At 42.5% G+C, this 18,491-nt stretch overlaps 1 protein-coding gene across 1 annotated transcript in view; it reads left to right on the forward strand.

Moving 5' to 3' along the window:
• Window positions 1–18,491, forward strand: part of dnah7 (dynein, axonemal, heavy chain 7) — a 90,429-nt gene that overhangs the window by 67,605 nt on the left and 4,333 nt on the right. The window contains exons 49-62 of the mRNA XM_060875768.1: window positions 1,330–1,520; window positions 4,085–4,218; window positions 5,057–5,392; window positions 6,303–6,429; window positions 8,045–8,239; window positions 8,440–8,532; window positions 8,649–8,825; window positions 9,313–9,474; window positions 10,026–10,226; window positions 10,344–10,505; window positions 12,143–12,328; window positions 12,878–13,015; window positions 13,477–13,707; window positions 16,480–16,632. Coding sequence (XP_060731751.1) covers window positions 1,330–1,520; window positions 4,085–4,218; window positions 5,057–5,392; window positions 6,303–6,429; window positions 8,045–8,239; window positions 8,440–8,532; window positions 8,649–8,825; window positions 9,313–9,474; window positions 10,026–10,226; window positions 10,344–10,505; window positions 12,143–12,328; window positions 12,878–13,015; window positions 13,477–13,707; window positions 16,480–16,632 — 2,486 coding nt within the window. The remainder of the gene's footprint in view (window positions 1–1,329; window positions 1,521–4,084; window positions 4,219–5,056; window positions 5,393–6,302; window positions 6,430–8,044; window positions 8,240–8,439; window positions 8,533–8,648; window positions 8,826–9,312; window positions 9,475–10,025; window positions 10,227–10,343; window positions 10,506–12,142; window positions 12,329–12,877; window positions 13,016–13,476; window positions 13,708–16,479; window positions 16,633–18,491) is intronic.

Below are 18,491 nucleotides of genomic sequence, written 5' to 3' on the forward strand. Positions count from 1 at the left end.
ACAGAGAGAGAGAGAGAGAGAGAGAGAGAGAGAGAGAGAGAGAGAGAGAGACAGACAGAGACAGACAGACAGACAGAGAGAGAGAAAGAGAGACAGACAGACAGACAGAGAGAGAGAGAGAGAGACAGACAGACAGACAGACAGAGAGAGAGAGAGACAGAGAGAGAGAGAGAGACAGAGAGAGAGAAAGAGAGAGAGAGACAGACAAGGAGAGAGAGAGACAGAGAGGGAGACAGACAAGGAGAGACAGACAGAGAGAGAGAGAGAGAGATACAGAGAGAGAGATACAGAGAGAGAGAGAGATACAGAGAGAGAGAGAGAGAGAGAGAGACAGACAGAGAGGGAGACAGACAAGGAGAGACAGACAGACAGACAGAGAGGGAGAGAGAGATACAGAAAGACAGAGACAGACAGAGAGAGAGAGAGAGGGAGATACAGAGAGAGAGAGAGAGAGACAGACAGAGAGGGAGACAGACAAGGAGAGAGAGAGACAGAGAGGGAGACAGACAAGGAGAGACAGACAGACAGACAGAGAGGGAGAGAGAGATACAGAAAGACAGAGAGACAGAGAGAGAGAGAGAGAGAGAGAGAGAGAGAGAGAGAGAGAGAAAGAAAGAGAGCGAGACACAGACAGACAGAGAGGGAGACAGACAAGGAGAGAGAGAGACAGAGAGGGAGACAGACAAGGAGAGACAGACAGACAGACAGAGAGGGAGAGAGAGATACAGAAAGACAGAGACAGAGATACAGAGAGAGAGACAGAGACAGAGAGAGATACAGAGAGAGAGAGAGAGAGAGAGAGAGAAGAATAGGCCAGACGGCTGCGTTTGTTAGGTTTCCTGAGTATTCCCTGGTTTTAGCCCTGATGATGAAAAGCACTGCTTTAATTCCCCCTCAGCAGCCCTGTGTGACCTTTGAGTAAATAAGTGTTATTGTGAGTTATAGTTTTTGTCAGTTTTTTATTTATTTATGTTTTTTAGCAGAAATAAAATAGACATTTTACACACCATAGAGAAAAGCACAGAGAACTCCAAAAGATCAGGATGGCAAAATGATGGACGCAAGACAGAAAGCACATACTGTACAACACACACACTCATTTATCAAGGTGGATTTATTACGAACGGATTTATTCGTAAATTATTTATACAAGAATTTAAACTAGAAATGTGGTATTCATGAAAATACACACACACACACACTACAGAGTACAGAGGACGTTCCCAGCACGACTGAGCCATGATGACATCTACTTTTAATTTTAGACTTTCTGATTTTTTTTTTTTTTTTTTTTTTACTGTCACACACAATGTCGAATTTGCCTTCCAGTGCTGCTGGAAAATGTGGGTGAGGAGCTGGACCCCATCCTGGAGCCTCTGCTGCTGAAGCAGACGTTTAAACAGGGCGGGAGTGTGTGCATCCGCCTGGGAGACTCCACCATCGAGTACGCACCGGACTTCCGCTTCTACATCACTACCAAGCTGCGCAACCCACACTATCTGCCAGAAACTTCAGTCAAGGTGTGGTTTAAACACACACACACACACACACACAAGGACCCCAGATGAACAAACACACACCAGGACCCCAGATGAACACGCACACACACACACACGCGCAGACACTCACCAGGACCCCAGATACACACACACACACACACACACACACGCACACACACGCACACACACGCACACACACGCACACACACGCACACACACACGCACACACACACGCGCACACACACGCGCACACACACACGCACACACACACGCACACACACACGCACACACACACGCACACACACACGCACACACACACGCACACACACACACACACACACACACACACACACTAGGACTCCAGATGAACACACACACACCAGGAACCCAGATGAACACACACACACACTAGGACTCCAGATGAACACACACACACACCAGGACCCCAGATGAACACACACACACACACCAGGACCCCAGATGAACACACACACACACCAGGACCCCAGATGAACACACACACTAGGACCCCAGATGAACACACACACACGAGGACCCCAGATGAACAAACACACACACACACACAGTTCTTTCTAAGCTTCCTCAGCCCTCTGTACAAACACAAATAGCTTGGATTCAATCTTGTGATGAAAGGCTGCGCTCTCCTTACTAGAATACAGCATTAAAGACAAAAGTCTGTACAAATGCTAAAAGGTTCTGCTATTTGCCTCCTCAAACACCCACAAACACCGAACACCAACAGCATGTCTGTGCAAGCGGTCGTAATGTTTCGGCCCATCGGTGCAGCCAAGATTGACCCGTTTATTTTAAGATACTCAGATAAAACCATGAATTAATTCCAGCTCTCTCATCTCGCTAGTGGACGTGCAGAAAGCAGAACGAGGATAAGTATGAGAAATGGTTGTAGATAAACACAAATAACGCACGGCATTAGCTTTGGACGTTTGTAATGAAGCCCCTTGCAAGATCATGCTGATCTATTTTACAATAATGCTGCGTGTTCCCATCTGAGGCAGCAACACACAGCTGCAGGGAACAGGTGTGTGTGTGCGTGTGTGTGTGCGTGTGTGCGCGTGCACGCACCCCTAATGAATTAGCTTCTCCCTAGCAAACAGATGCAGAGATATTTCATGCAGCGAGCTGTCTCTGTCTTCATCTGTCATGAATAATAAGACTTAGAATATCCGACGTGCTCAAATACGCATCCCAGTGTCCTAGCGTTCCCATAGATACGCAAGATTTCTATTTCTAAATAAAGGTGCTTCAGGAATCTTTGGAAAACACCGCGTGAGTATCAACATCCTTCCAAATTGAAAGGCTTATGTAGCGCTGAAGCATTCACGCGTCCTCTCTGCACCGCGCCGGAAGGCGTGCGAGATCTTACAAAATCTCAGGATCGTATATTCAACTGAATTTATTTTAGATTTTTAGAGCTCTATTCCTTTTCCAGCATGAGAGAAAAACTAAGTCACAAAGACAAAACGATTCTTTACATCAGCTTCAGTTTTTTTTTTTCAAAGCTCTTTTAAATATTCCGTCTCGTTTTAAAGGCCCTGCCATAGTGACAGCGAGGCATTTGATCGGCTTGTAATAGTGAAAAACGCTCCTGGAACAAGAGTCAATCATGATCTTTGTGTGTGGCATTATTTCACTCGACAGGCATTAAGTCAAGCACCATCTTTGCTTTCACAACTGGAATCTATTGCACACAATCAGGCAGCTGCAAAAAAAAAAATAAAGATAAAAATAAATAAACTGCTACTTGGCAGAAATTTGCAGTGAAATAAAGTCGAAAACTCTAAAGTAATATCTGCTACACGGTTTTCCATACGCTATATGCGCAAAAGTATGTGCACCCCTTGACCATCACACTGTGTGCCGTGACCGTACAGTTTCCCTTCACTGGAGTTAAGAGGCTCAAACCTTGTTCCAGCACGACAACGCCGCTGTGCACAAAGCCCCTGAGCTCCATGAAGATGTGTTGTGGAAGTTAAGGTTGGAGTTGAAGAACCCGTGTGTCTGCACTGAGCCCTGACTCCATCTCAACCCCACTGAACACTTACGGGATGAATGGGAACCACAGACCTCCTCAACATCACAACATCGGTGTCTGATCCCACTAACGCGCTAACGAGCACGAACCCCCACAGCCTCGCTCCAACATCTAGTAGGAAGCCTCCTAAGAAGAGTGGAGCTTATTAGAACAGGAAAGGAGGAATAAATCCGGAATGAGATGTTCGACAAGCACATATGATTGTGATGGTCAGGGGTGCACAAAATTTTTTTTAATCAGTTGCCATTTTCCTCTATGACCATAATGTCCCAGACCAGAATAAACCTGTTACCGAAGATTGTTGTGAATGAATAAATGCTTCCCAGTAAAGAAAATATATTTTTGTTGAAACACTTTTCCTTTTAAACTCTCAGGCTCATGCATTCTAAATATTGAAGGATTCTTTAGGGAGAGCAGAGACTCACAGCAACAGCGACATGAACAAGTATTAAAAGACACCACACGTGAGCATGCAGTCTGATAAGGAATTGTCTTGTGCCGTTGGTTTTAGGTAACACTTCTGAACTTCATGATCACGCCAGAAGGAATGCAAGACCAGCTGCTTAGCATCGTGGTGGCCAGAGAAAGACCAGACCTAGAAGAGGAGAAACAAGAACTCATCCTGAACGGAGCGAAAAACAAGAGGTAGGACCACAGATAAGCTTTATTTCCCATTAGTTCCATCATTACATCGTGTCAAGTTTGGTACGTTATTGTGTGGATGTTTCTACGAGGTTCTACGAGTGAACAGTTTAGGATAGTCGACTTGTCCTACATCTTTCTGAAGGAGTTTCACCAGAAGTGAGACGATGTGAGACGAAGAATCAGGGGAATAAAAGATTAAGGAGATTCAAGGCACACAGACAGAATGTGCTCTCAATAGTTTAATAAACAATTTAATAATTTATGAGTAATCCAATGTAGTTATTACTTACTCCTAATGTATACATATAGCCTTGGGCATTATCTATATGGTCATAAGTGTGTCTAACTGAAAATAATCCCATAATTTCTCCCTTAAGCTTTATATACTATCCTACTATCCTGTAACACTAGGCAGGTGATTCTCCACCATTAAGGATAGAGCTTATCTTTCTATCTGCGTATCTAGCAAGTTCTTAACAAACAAACCAGATGAGACGAATCAGATGTATTCGTTTAGAGAAAGCAGGAGCCAACTTTTTTCTCCTTGTAAAGGGACCGTGGTGTCAAAGATTTAAATTCTGACTCTTAAAACGTACCTGGGAAATAATCAACCTGGTAAGCTTAACATCTGGGAGCATTACACCATATTATCATTGGTTATTTTCCTACGACAGCACATCCTTGACGTGTTATATTTATTTGTTATATAACCAATGACACTCGAATCGGATAAACCACAATAAATGTTTTCGTTCATTGTAAAAGATGTTTGGTGACTCGACTGGATCCAAGAGTCTCGCTTCTAGACATCCCTGATAATTCTTTCCTCATCCTGCAGACAGCTTCAAGAGATCGAGGACAAGATCCTGGAAGTACTTTCTGCGTCTAAAGGGAACATCTTGGAGGACGAGTCAGCTGTCCAGATTCTCTCTTCCTCTAAAGTGCTGGCCAACGAAATCTCTGAGAAGCAGGCTGTGGCTGAAGTGATGGAGAAAAAGATCGATGAAACGCGTATGGGCTACACGCCCATCGCAGTTCACTCGGCCATCTTGTTTTTCTCCATCGCTGACCTGGCTAACATTGAGCCCATGTACCAGTACTCGCTCGCTTGGTTCATCAATCTCTTTAACTTATCCATCGACAACTCGGAAAAGAGCGAGGTTCTGGAGGAGAGGTGCGAAGTTGCTTTATAGAAATTTTGGATTATGTTATGTTATGATGTTTTGTGTAATTACTGACTGTCCTGCCATAAGTTGAACAGAAGCTGCATAAAAACTGAGCACTAACCAACCGATTTTAAACCTCGAAGTATCACGTGTTGTAGCAGATTCTGAAAATTCCTAGTTTTTAACCACCGAGACTTTTGCGCTGTTATCATCAATTCAATTCCAATTAAATCCACGAAATAAATCCACAGCTCAGTCCAATAAGCACACTAACGTCAGACTTGAAGAAAATCTGAGCCGGTATAAATAGCATAAGAGCCTGATGCGTTAAATCGTAACGACAACGGAACATATTTGTTATACAGTATGTTTGTCTAATACAATATTGTTCTTTGATCAACGTATAATGTGCTGAGTTAAAAAAAAAATCAGTAGTTAATGGGTTTTTTGTCCGTAACTACTTGAATTTGAAAGAATTTAGAATGGACGGATAGCTTGACACAAATCCGGTGGAAGTTTAAATAAAAGTTCATTATTTACTAGTTCAGTATCAGTAAGAATTTATAAAATGAAAAAAAAGAATAATATTACTCACTCTCACTCTCACTCATCTTCTACCACTTATCCGAACTATCTCGGGTCACGGGGAGCCTGTGCCTATCTCAGGCGTCATCGGGCATCAAAGCAGGATACACCCTGGACGGAGTACCAACCCATCGCAGGGCACACACACACACTAATTCACTCACACAATCACACACTACGGACAATTTTCCAGAGATGCCAATCAACCTACCATGCATGTCTTTGGACCGGGGAGGAAACCCAGAGGAAATAACAAAATTAGAGAATTCTATTTTCATTATTTATTTTTTATCTTGTGCTTATTTGCGTGTGTGTGTGTGTGTGCGTGCACAGATTGCAGATCCTCAAAGACCACTTCACCTACTCGCTGTATGTCAACGTATGCCGATCACTCTTCGAGAAAGACAAGCTGCTCTTCTCTTTCTGCCTCAATGTCAACCTGCTTAAACACAAGAGTCTTGTGAGTGCTGACTTTCCACAGCTACATCGAATAACGCACAAAACGTTCACAAAACGGTATTAGGGCAGCCGGTCTCCTGAGCCAACGGATAAAACGAACATGAAAGTAACCGCAGTTAATATTACATGCACAATATTGACCTGAAGACAGAACTAATCACTTATTCTCATGGCACACATCATATCTAGTCTAATAAAACCTTTGGCATAAAATAATAGCTGCCATTTTTACATGATCTAGGATGAAGGCAGAATTTGAAAGGGATGTCTGATTATTTGAAACTTTTTAAATGTTTTATGATCTGAAGATGTTAGATCTCTGAATCCTTTCAGTCAACCAGGTTATATTGATTTTACTGTTTGCTTGCTAGAATAAAAAAAAAAAGCAAGAGCTTCTTTTTTTAAAAAAAAACATGCTCAATGATGAATCCAATATAAAAGGAGCAGAGACAGCAAATGTCAGAGTTAGAGTAACACACAGCTAGTTAGAAATCCCCAACCTTACAGGCTATTAGTAACATTAAAGTTGGAGCTTTGGAACCTAATCGAAGTGGACTAAAGCACCGCTGCATCGCTCTACAGAAATAGAAATGAGAGGTTAAATCCTGCTGACACAATATACGACTATCAACATGTATTTAGACGAACAGCATTGTGGGTAATGCTGGAAACCCGGCACCAAGTACAAAACTGCGCTAAGAATTTCATTCCACAATTAATCTGGGACACAACAGAAGATCGCATGTTAACTAGATTTGTAAAGTTTGTCACGACAAACTTTGATGTTGGCTTTGACAAAGCAAGTATTCGCAAAAGCTGGTGTTTTTTGGAGGCGAGTGGACATAAGGATCAGTGTTACATTTGGAGGCAAGTGGACAGAAAGCTAGGGTGCCAAAACATTTGGAGGCAAGTGGAGACGAGCATGTGACATCATCCGAATACTCTTGAGGAAGTTCCCCACATTGGGCTGAGTGTTTTTATATGTCACATGTCCATGTTATGCTAATTTTCGATTTTCACGTGACATCATGTGACGTCACCAGAATACCCGTGAGTGTTTTGATATGTCACATGTCAATGTTGTAAAAAGTTTTTTGATTTTGCATATTTTGGGGGCGGGGCTGCGGCACAACCGAAAGGCCAGTCGGTACACCAATTTAAAACTTTGTTCAGAGTATCACCCTAAAGGAGCTGGCCGAGTTTGGTGTAGATAGTTCAAAAGCTTGCCGAGTTATAAACCTCCAAAGTTTATAATGGGAGTCTATGGGGAAAAAAGGCCACTTTGAGACCCGGTACCGGAAGTACCGGAACTCGGATCGCTTAGAAAATTAACAGCAACAAACTTCAGACCAGGGACTAAAACATATCCGAATTTGGTGCATGGGGCTCGAAAGCCCTCGGAGGAGTTACTCTTGATATGTTTTTGTCTAAGATTAAATAGGAAAACAGAATGTTGGCTTCTACAAAGCGACATAATTATTTGTCAAGACAGTATACATGTTCGGTGTGCAAATGGAGAATATAAAAATCCTCTTGAAACACATGATATAATCTGGATTTTGAATTCTATAAACTGTTTATAATCCCACCTCGGGTTTGCGTACTTCATCGTGTAGATTGACGAGAACGAGTGGCGATTTCTGCTGACGGGTGGCGTGGGTCTGGATAACCCTTACGCCAATCCCTGCACGTGGCTGCCCAAGAAATCCTGGGATGAGATCTGCCGCCTGGGGGAGCTGGAGTGCTTCAAGGGCCTACGCGACGACCTGTCACTCCTCAAAGATGGCTGGAAAGAAGTGTATGACAGCAAGGTGTGTTTAATGGCTCATACCGTACCACAGTAGCATAGAAACAAATGGAAGGAGAAAATAGATGAGATGCTGAACTCAGCTACTAGCTTTGTTATCGGACCTGAAGCAACAGCATGCAAGACGGCCGTGTCAGGTTGTTAAAGCACGGACATTTTAGTGTATCTGAGATCCGAGTGTGTAAATGTGTGTGTATTACCTAGGATCCTCATCACACAACTTTTCCTGGAGAGTGGCAGGAGAAACTGGGACAATTTCAGAGAATGTTGCTCATACGATGCCTGAGACCAGACAAGGTGAAAGGATCAAATACATCTTCAGTCTCTTAACACAGAGTGCCATAGACGTTGTTATGAGTACTGAACCTCTTAATCTGTCCATGCTCTTCTTTTCGCTCCTTGTCCTCCTCCAGATCGTTCCCATGGTGCAGGAGTTCGTGTCAAACAGCTTGGGAACCAAATTTATCGAGGTGCCCCCCTTTAACCTGGGGAAGGCTTTTGGAGACAGCCATTGCTGCGCTCCTCTCATCTTCATCCTCTCACCAGGCTCAGACCCTATGGCAGCTCTGATGAAGTTTGGTGACGAGAAGGTTAAACACGTTAAACATTTTTGTTCATCGATTAACTTCAACCGCTTTTTTAAACTGGTTGAATTCTCAAATCTGATTGGTCAGAAAGTGTTCCTTTTTCGTGAAAAAAAAGCCATTGTTTGCTATCTAACAAAGAAACTATATTTTCTTAGTAGTATAACTATATATAGCTATTTTTTTCAATAGTAGAATAACTTATTCTACAATTATATTTGTTGAAGTTTTATGTTACGAGACGTTTGAGTAGCTTCAGCCGGATTTGTAACTTTACTCCAGAGCAATAAACGGCTAAAAATAACAAAATAGCTTTCATTTATACATTAAACAATGTAATAATAGGAAGAAAAAAAATGTATACAATAATTGTTACTAGTGTTATAGGAAAATATTCCACTTTTGGGTGATAACTCATGACTCAGTCGTGTCACCTTCAATAGGGTCACAGTGGGACTGTTTTAAACAACGTACCTTTACGTGTCACTCACAGGGCTTCACAGGGAACAAGCTGACCTCTCTGTCACTGGGTCAAGGCCAGGGACCCATTGCCATGAATATGATTGAGGAAGGATTGAAGGAAGGCACCTGGGTGGTGCTGCAGAATTGCCACCTGGCCACATCCTGGATGCCCATACTGGAACGGGTCTGCGAGGTACCAGCTTAGTATAGGAGGAGAAAAAAAAAGAAAAAAAAAAAAGCGTGTGACAAAAGTTGCAACTTGAAATGTAGTGATTTATAGATTTTGGTAGATGCCCTTATTAATTTTATGTCATTTATATAAATGAGCAGTTGAGTGTTAAGGGCCTTGCTCAAGGGCCAAGGAGTGGCAACTCATGACCTTCCAACAGTAGTCCAACAGCTTAACCACTGAGCTGGATATTTATCATTATATTTGATAGTTGAAACTAAAAATTGGTGATTAGAGTTTGTAGTGTTAATTAGCAAAAAGTACTGGTTTCAATACATTCTGCTACCAGTGGTGGTACTTAGCGTGAACTTCATAACAGAGCCTGTATATACTGTACGGATAAATAACTCGCATAATAAAGAGCACATGAAGAGTTGCATGAACCTCATCAAAGCTTTTGAATTATCTGCATTTTCAACATTCTGAACTATTTTTAGTTAATAAATCACAGAGCCGTTGATGAGTTTCTTTTGAGTTTCAACTGCTGAGTTTCTTTTGACTTTATTTTCCTCCAGGAGCTCAACCCAGACACCACTCATCCCGACTTCCGTCTGTGGCTAACCAGTTACCCGTCACCTAACTTCCCTGTGGCTGTCCTTCAGAACGGTGTCAAGATGACAAACGAGGCCCCCAAGGGCTTGCGTTCCAACATCGTCGGTTCCCTTTCTATGAACCCCATCTCTGACATGGAGTTCTTCAACAGTTCTTCGAAGCCAGTGAGTCAGGAGTTATGGCAAAAACGTAGATGGGCTGAAGGAGAAAATCTGGGGTAGTGACTGAGGAAGTATGTGATAAATGGTTAAATTATGTGTGTGTGTGTGTGTGTGTTTTAGGTTGTTTTCAAGAAGCTCCTTTATGGCCTGTGTTTCTTTCATGCTCTTACCCAAGAGCGAAGGAAGTTCGGTCCCCTGGGCTGGAACATCCCCTACGAGTTCAACGAAACTGACTTGCGCATCTCTGTCCAACAGCTGCATATGTTCTTGGAGCAATATGAAGTGAGGAAACACACACACACACACACTCCATCCACTTCGACTTCTCTTTTCATACCTACATCGACCAATTCTCACCCGCCTGCACTCTATCGCATGCGCTCTTAACACAATCACTCTGTGTCTCTGACTTCATTTTCACGCACCCCGCCAATCCTTTCATAAGTCCCTCTGAAGAAGCATGGAGAAAAAAAAAAAAACCCTTGACATTTCCACAGCTTCAGAGGCGCCCTCCGCGCTACTCTCACTATGCCTTTCAAAACAAGCACTCTGCATAAACTGATCAAGAACCTCCCGGAGAAGAAAAAAAAACAAAAAACACGCTGACATTTCCTCAGTGACATTAGCAAGGGAAATTTCAGCAGGAAATGTCACGATCCGAGCGTCACCGGCTCCACCTTTTCATCGCTGAAACCATAAACCATTCCGAAGTGTGCCGAACTTGCCAACTGACACCTGGCAGAACCGCACAAGGGTCTTTGGTGTAAAAACGAGACAGCAGCATAGGTTAATTTTTTTTTTCCTAATCGAATGAGACAGTAAAATAAAGGAGGCAGTGAGATGCTGCCATTAATCTGGGCTTTTTTCTTTTCATTTTTTTTTTTCTTATCTGCTGAATGTACAAGAATCTAAACCCAAAAGTCTTTTATTACAATAAAATCTTTCCTTTTATCCCAAGTCAAAGTTAACATTTAAACATGAATGACGGACAATGTCCGAGCTGCTTTAAACACGATATTAACTAACACCCTAGAAGCCACGCCCGTTTTTTTTTTTTTTTTTTTTTTGTTCCTGGTTAAATAATGATTATAATTATAAATAATGATTACTAGTCAGCGAAAAAAAAACCTTCAACATTGAAAGTATAGTAGTTTATAACAAGGAAACAGACGATCTGGACACAGACAGGTCTAAACCAATGGCCTAATGGGAGATGGGAAAGGTCTTGTCAGGGATGGATCCTCTCTCATCCACGGGGCTCATTATCCTAAGGCTATCACACACTTGTGTGAGATTTTGGACCGAAAGTGTTAAACAACTCTGTCCACCAACCATCATCATCAAAACACCAGCTGAAGGAAGATCTTTTGGGAACGTAGTGTTCTAACAGTTGTTGTTTTTTTTTTTTTTTCCCACTTTACAAGAACATCATCTTTCAATTTGTCACCTGTCTGTATATTTAACCGTCTCACACTCAGGACATGATATCACTCTGTTCTCATGGCTCATCTGCTCATCCCTAAGCCACCAGCACCGCTGAATGTAAACAGCTTAACGGCACAGCTGTCTAATTACAAAAAATAGTTTCATTGCGAATCCTAAAACGCATAAATTTACCGTAGCAAAAAAAACAACTGTTATTTATGCATGCTGTTACATTCCAATGTAATCACATAATATGAGCAGCAGTGGTTTGGATCATGGGTCAATCTCAATTAAAGGCATGTCAACAAAAACAATATGAAATAATAGTATTAAGGTTTGATTGTGTGGTTTACGTTAATATGCTAAATGATTAATTGTACCCTGATGGACCCAATTTAGAAGGAGCAAAAAGAAAAAAAACAAACACCACCCCCAAGCCAACCTCTTCAGAGTCCAGACTCTATAAGTCCTCTGTTGTTGTTTTTTTTTCCTAGGAAGTGCCATTCGAAGCTCTGCGCTACATGACAGGAGAGTGTAACTATGGAGGACGTGTTACAGATGACTGGGACCGCCGGACCCTCCGCACCATCCTCTCCATCTTCTACGACAATAAGATCGTCGATGATCCAGAGTACAAGTTCGACCCAAGTGGGATTTACTATTCACCATCTGAAGCGGATGTAAGGACACACACACACACACACACACACACACACATCAGACCACGTAATGAAATAAACGGACAATAAAAACTAAACATCTTTTTTTTTCCTGCACTCAACCTTCTGCAGAATTGAGTGTTTTTTTTCATTTAGTGTTCATACTCCAAATAACTTATCATCAGAACTTAATGATCAAATGAGTAAGAGATGTAACTCACCCACGCAATGCAAAATGCATCATTTCTGATTCACTTGCCCACTTGTTTTTTTTTTTTTTCATTCCATAAAGTTCTGAAAATCATAACGAGCTCAGAGTTCAATAACTGTGCTCGGTGGGATGCCACCAGTGGCCGCTGCCTAATTTATTTGCGAGCACACGTATAATCTACGCTCGGGTTTATTTGCCATTTTCTGCTGAAATCTTTTATTCATGAACGTTGATTTGCATAGTCATTATTATAAATGTCAGCGATCTCGTGGGTGGCGTGCTTTAAGTGCGCCGTTGTTATTTAGTGTCTCCGCTTTCTGGATGCCTGCGTCAGGAAGTGTGTCTCGTTTCTTTCACAGCATAATGGCTTGGTGGAGTACACCAAATCACTCCCACTGTACCCATCGCCAGAAATCTTCGGCATGAACGCCAACGCTGACATCACCAAGGACCAGGTGGAGACGCAGCTCCTGTTCGACAGCATCCTGCTCACTCAGGTTTGATAGCGAACAGACAGCAATCGCAGCATTCGAACTTAACACGAGGGCGAATGTAAAGTGTTCACATGCCATCAGTGTAAATAATAAAACAGTAATAAAACTGAGTGTAAGAGATGGTGCTGTGTTTATCAGTTCAGTTTCCAGCATAATGGCCTTTATTCATCCTTCACTGGATGTGGAAATGGTCATGGAGGTGTTCATGGTTTGTGGTATGTAGATGATACACGGAATTAATAATTGACAGGGTAAATCCTTGTTTTTATGTAACTAATGGAAAAGGGCTCCTATGTGCTGCTGGCTAATGATCCAATATGGCTCAGAAAACTGATGGCTGTAACTGGCACGCTTTGGGATATGGTCCGAGACCCTGCGTATCTTTGATCGACAAGTTATTGCTTGTTCATCTGTGCATGTGCATCTTGTACCTCCAGCTATTCACCTTCATCTCTTTCTTCCAGTCTCGCATGACAGGCGGCGACGCTAAATCCTCTGACGACATGGTGTACGAGGTGGCGGCGGACGTTTTGAGCAAACTGCCGCCGGACTTTGACACGGAGGCGGCCATGCGCAAGTACCCCACCAGTTACAAGCAGAGCATGAACACGGTGCTGGTGCAGGAGATGGGCCGCTTCAACAAGCTGCTGCAGACCATCCGTGACTCATGTATCAACATCCAGAAGGCCATCAAGGTCAGAACCATGTTACAGGAGCCTTAGAGGCTTTGAGAAACATTAGATAAATCTTAGAGGTATTTTGGAGGGTTCGAGGAACCTTAGAGAAACCTTAGACGAGCTTTGGAAGCTCTGAGGAACCTTAGAGAAACCTTTGATCTAATAGAGAAATGGGTAGGTACTTTAGAGGCTCAAAGGAATCTTAGAGAAAGCTTAGATGAGCTGTGGAGGTCCTTATGCACCTTAAAAAGATACTTTACAGGAGTCTCTCTGGTAACTTTGTTAAATTTCAGACAAGCTTTGGTGGCTCTGCAGAACCTTGGAGAAATCGCAGATAAGCTTAGATGGTTCTGCAGAACCTTCGAGAAACCTTGGGCAAGCTTTGAAGACTCTGGGGGGCTTTTAGGAACCTTACAGAACCTTACTGTAGATGAGCTTTGGAGGCTTTGCAGCGCCTCAAATAAACTCTAGAGGAGCTTTAGTGTCCCTGACAAACATAAGAGGTTCTCTAGAGTCGCTGAGGAAGCTTAAATAAATTCTAGGCAAACTTTGGAGCATCTTAGGAACCATAAAAGAACCTCACGATAAGGTCTATATAGGTCATTGGTTTGCTTGGGTTGGTTTTGGTGACTAATGGGGAAAAATGCAGGAAGGTCTGCATTGAGTTAAAGCAGCGGTGATGCGATACACACTCGGGTTGAGATCTGCGGTTAATGCTAATCCTGTATACAGGGAAAAGCTGCATTTCTTTGTTCGTTACTTTTACCAACCATGGATATGTAATCGGTTTTGTTTCCTTTCTTTGCTTCCACCTTCAGATTATAATATATTTTATAAACATTGTACTCAAGCTTTCCATCCGCTTCACTTTCTCCTCACCCATCCATCAAGCCAGTATTAGGAAGCATTAGGAATGCGAAGCATGTTTTTATTTTAATGAAATGGTGTGTGGCAGAGGTTTGTGTCATGTTTTTTTTGCTCACATGCCTGGCTCTGAAGATTCTGTACCTGTGCTGGATCTCCTCCTGCTGTTTTCTTGACAGCTCCAATCCTGGTTAACGCTGTCCTCTTCTCTTCATGAGCGGCACTAGTGAATACACCCTGCGGCCCCTGATCCCTTAATCTAACCCTAATATAATCCCCTTCATCTTCTCCAACTCCCCGCTTGAACTCCCACCTTCCCCAGGGTGCCTGCTTTTTGTCCATGATTTTTTTTAGCCTCTTGATTCCACATTTCATTCTTCTCCTTCTCCTCCACATCGTCGCTTTCTCCCGCCTTCGATAGCTCCGCGTCCTCCGGAGAAGACGAAGAGGCGTTCGTTCTTCAATCGTACAAGCTTCTGTTTGTACAAGCGCCTCACAATACAAGCTCTTGTTAGATTACATTTTGGCTGCAAGAGAACACGGAGACAGTTGGCCAAAGTTCAGTTGTTAAAACGCCGTTACTCCGAGCGGTATTGGAGTTTTACGCGGCTCCTGCACATGTGGCATTTCAGCAGGCGGTTTGAATACAATGCAACTTCAGGCACGGTTTTATCTCAAACAAGTACAAACTCTGCTCTTTTTACTGACAGCTTCTCAATACCACCTCACTTCCCTGCCAAGTGGAATCTCTCATGAGTCTAATTAATTCAGTTCACTTCACTTGTTTGCTAATACATTATTCATGGATAAAATAAAACACAAATATAGAAATTCCTGAATCCACAAAAAAAAAAAACAAAAAAAAAAATGGAGAATTACTAAATTATTTCAATCAGAAGACCACTTAACTAAACCATCTCTTATTATTAATCATCCTTTTTACTATCATGAGGCTCGAGCCTTGTTACGTTTACAGACCGAGATTCAGTATGTTTAAAATGTTTCATGCCAAAGCGCCTGGTGCTAAACTGTAAGGAACAAAGAAAGTCAGAGTAGCACTCAGGTTTTACAGCCAATATCCTAATGTGCTAGAAGAATAGAAGATTTAGAAGCGAATAATATTGAATGAATCAAGTAGGTTTGAGTCATTTCTTCTTAATTTAATTTTCTATGCTGAAACATTACATAAGCATGCAATTTCATTACAATTTCCCTTCAGCATGTCTTCAAGGTTCAAGGTTTCTCTAAGGTTCCTCAGAGCTTTCCAAGTGTCTCTAGGTTCTATCCGTTTCCCCAACCTAGAGACACTTGCAAAGCACTGAGGAACCTTAGAGAAACTCTAGATTAGATTTAGGTGGCTTTGAGGAACCTTAGAGAAACCTTAGATTAGCTTTGTGGGCTTTGAGGAACCTTAGAGAAACCCTAGATTAGCTTTGTGGGCTTTGAGGAACCTTAGAGAAACCCTAGATTAGCTTTGTGGGCTTTGAGGAACCTTAGAGAAACCTTAAGACAAGCTTTGGGGGATTGAGGAAACATAGAAGAGCTTTAGAGTTTCTGCAGAACCAAGCAGAGAAACTTTAGATGAGCTTTGGAGGCTCTCGCTCCAACATCTATTGGAAAGAAGAGAAGGGTGTGATGTTCAGTGTCCAGATAGTTTTAGCATATAATGTATTATAACAGAACTTCACACATGATGTGATTTGTTATGGTGGTCCTGAGCAGCATCAGGCTCGAATCAAAGGAGAAATCCCGAAAAAAGGTGTTGTTCATCTTTTTGAGTAAGACATCGAGGTTGGAATAAATAAAGATGACCTCGTTTCCATAGTTTCCTTAAAATCCTCAAAGTATGATTTCAAATAAAAAATGGACTAAAGCAGTTTCTGTTTGTGTGTTTATACATCATGTGTTTTCCCGTCTGCACCGCAGGGTCTGGTGGTGATGTCGGCCGAGTTGGAGGAAGTAGTGACGAGCATCCTGAAAGGCCGTGTTCCAGGAACGTGGATGAAAAAGTCGTACCCGAGCCTCAAACCTCTCGGTGGATACGTCAGCGACTTCCTGGAGAGGCTCAAATTCTTACAGGTGAGCTCAGGCTGAGTCATGTGACGGACCTGAACTCCAAAACATCTGCATGTTTGTGTTTGTTAAGTCGGATGTACAGCGGTGGAGTATTATTTGTGCCTCAAGGGGGCAGTAGAACACTGCAATTATCAGACAGAAAAAGAAATCTCACAACCGACGAATCTGGAGAAAAGACAGGTTTGCGGAGCCGATGTTGAAGTTAACAGTGTAATTATGCTAATAACTGTGTATTTTAACTGTTTAAATCAAGTTTCAAGGAATTTCAGTGGCTTGATGAGAAATTCAGTATCCTCTAGAAGTTTCTAGGTGGTACGACACACAGAACAGGCTTCACACGGTGTTTCTTATTCTTTATATCCTCTTATTTTTTCCAATCTAATCAGCCAGCTTGGTCAAACAATCCTTCCTCTGAACCTTTGTAAAGTCTTCAATCCAAGCCATCTCGATGTGTTCATCAGTTCATTAACATGAAGTACAATAAGCTGAGTGTTGGCTAATCTTCATTACACCCAGTAACTCGTTTCACTCCCTTTCTTTTTTTTTTTTCCTTCAACTTGTAAAAAAAAAAAAGCAGTAGTTTTGTATTATCATGATTAGCCCAAACCCACACAACATTCCACCGTCAGCCTCAAGCTGTTGCACCATCACGCTCATATAGACCGAACGAGTAATTAGTAACACAGTAAATACGCTCGTTTTCTCGTAATTATCTACATCCCCTATTTAAATGTCTGACGCTCACGCAGAAGTGAGATCGCTTGTATAGTGTTACATCACGAACCCGTCCAAACGTTGTGCCATTTTTAGTCAAAACCTCAGAGTTTGCTTCACGGATACGACTTTGTGAAGACAAAATCACAAATTACTGCTTTCTGCTTTAAGGCTTCTAGGTGCCTTTGATGAGGAACGCTAAGTCAAGCAGTGCTTAACCCTAAACACGTACAAATTTCTTACAGCATGATTAAAAACCGTGTCATACTGTGTGTTACCTCTGGAGGTAAATGAGATTTCATTAAACAGACCTTGTCCTGTATACGGCTCCCTATGAGCATAATCTCTCACTCACTCATTTTCTCCCGCTTATCCGAACTACCTCGGGTCACGGGGAGCCTGTGCCTATCTCAGGTGTCATCGGGCATCAAGGCAGGATACACCCTGGACGGAGTGCCAACCCATCGCAGGGCACACACACACTCTCATTCACTCACGCAATCACACACTACGGACAATTTTCCAGAGATGCCAATCAACCTACCATGCATGTCTTTGGACCGGGGGAGGAAACCGGAGTACCCGGAGGAAACCCCCGAGGCCCGGGGAGAACATGCAAACTCCACACACACAAGGCGGAGGCGGGAATCGAACCCCTAACCCTGGAGGTGTGAGGAGAACGTGCTAACCACTAAGCCACCGTGCCCCCCTGAGCATAATCTCATTCTTAAAATTCTATTTCCATTGTGTAGAATATTATAACGGGTTAAAAAGGTCTGGTGTCGGTGACCGTCCACTTCCACCCGAGTCATATTAACCCAACAACCACACATCTAATGATCTCAGTCATTTATACTGCTCTATAATTAAAAAGAAAAATACCCTGTGAGAAGAATACTCATTACTCACAATGACCTCACACTTCCTGATGCTGTAACGTCGTTGTGGTCACTTAAAAAAAAAAAAACACCCCACACCGGCTGAAACAGAAAGAATTCCAGCGTACAGTAAGAGCCGGGGGGGGTTGGGGAGCGAGTCACATGGTCACCATCTGATCCAAATAGTTGTGCTCTAATCATAATCCTGTGTAATCACGTCTGTACGGTAGTAAGCTTCTTGATGTTTGGTGTAATGTGTAGATTAGCACA

The sequence above is a fragment of the Tachysurus vachellii genome, chromosome 8 (genome assembly GCF_030014155.1).
Source record: "Tachysurus vachellii isolate PV-2020 chromosome 8, HZAU_Pvac_v1, whole genome shotgun sequence".
In the NCBI taxonomy this organism is placed as follows: Eukaryota; Metazoa; Chordata; class Actinopteri; order Siluriformes; family Bagridae; genus Tachysurus; species Tachysurus vachellii.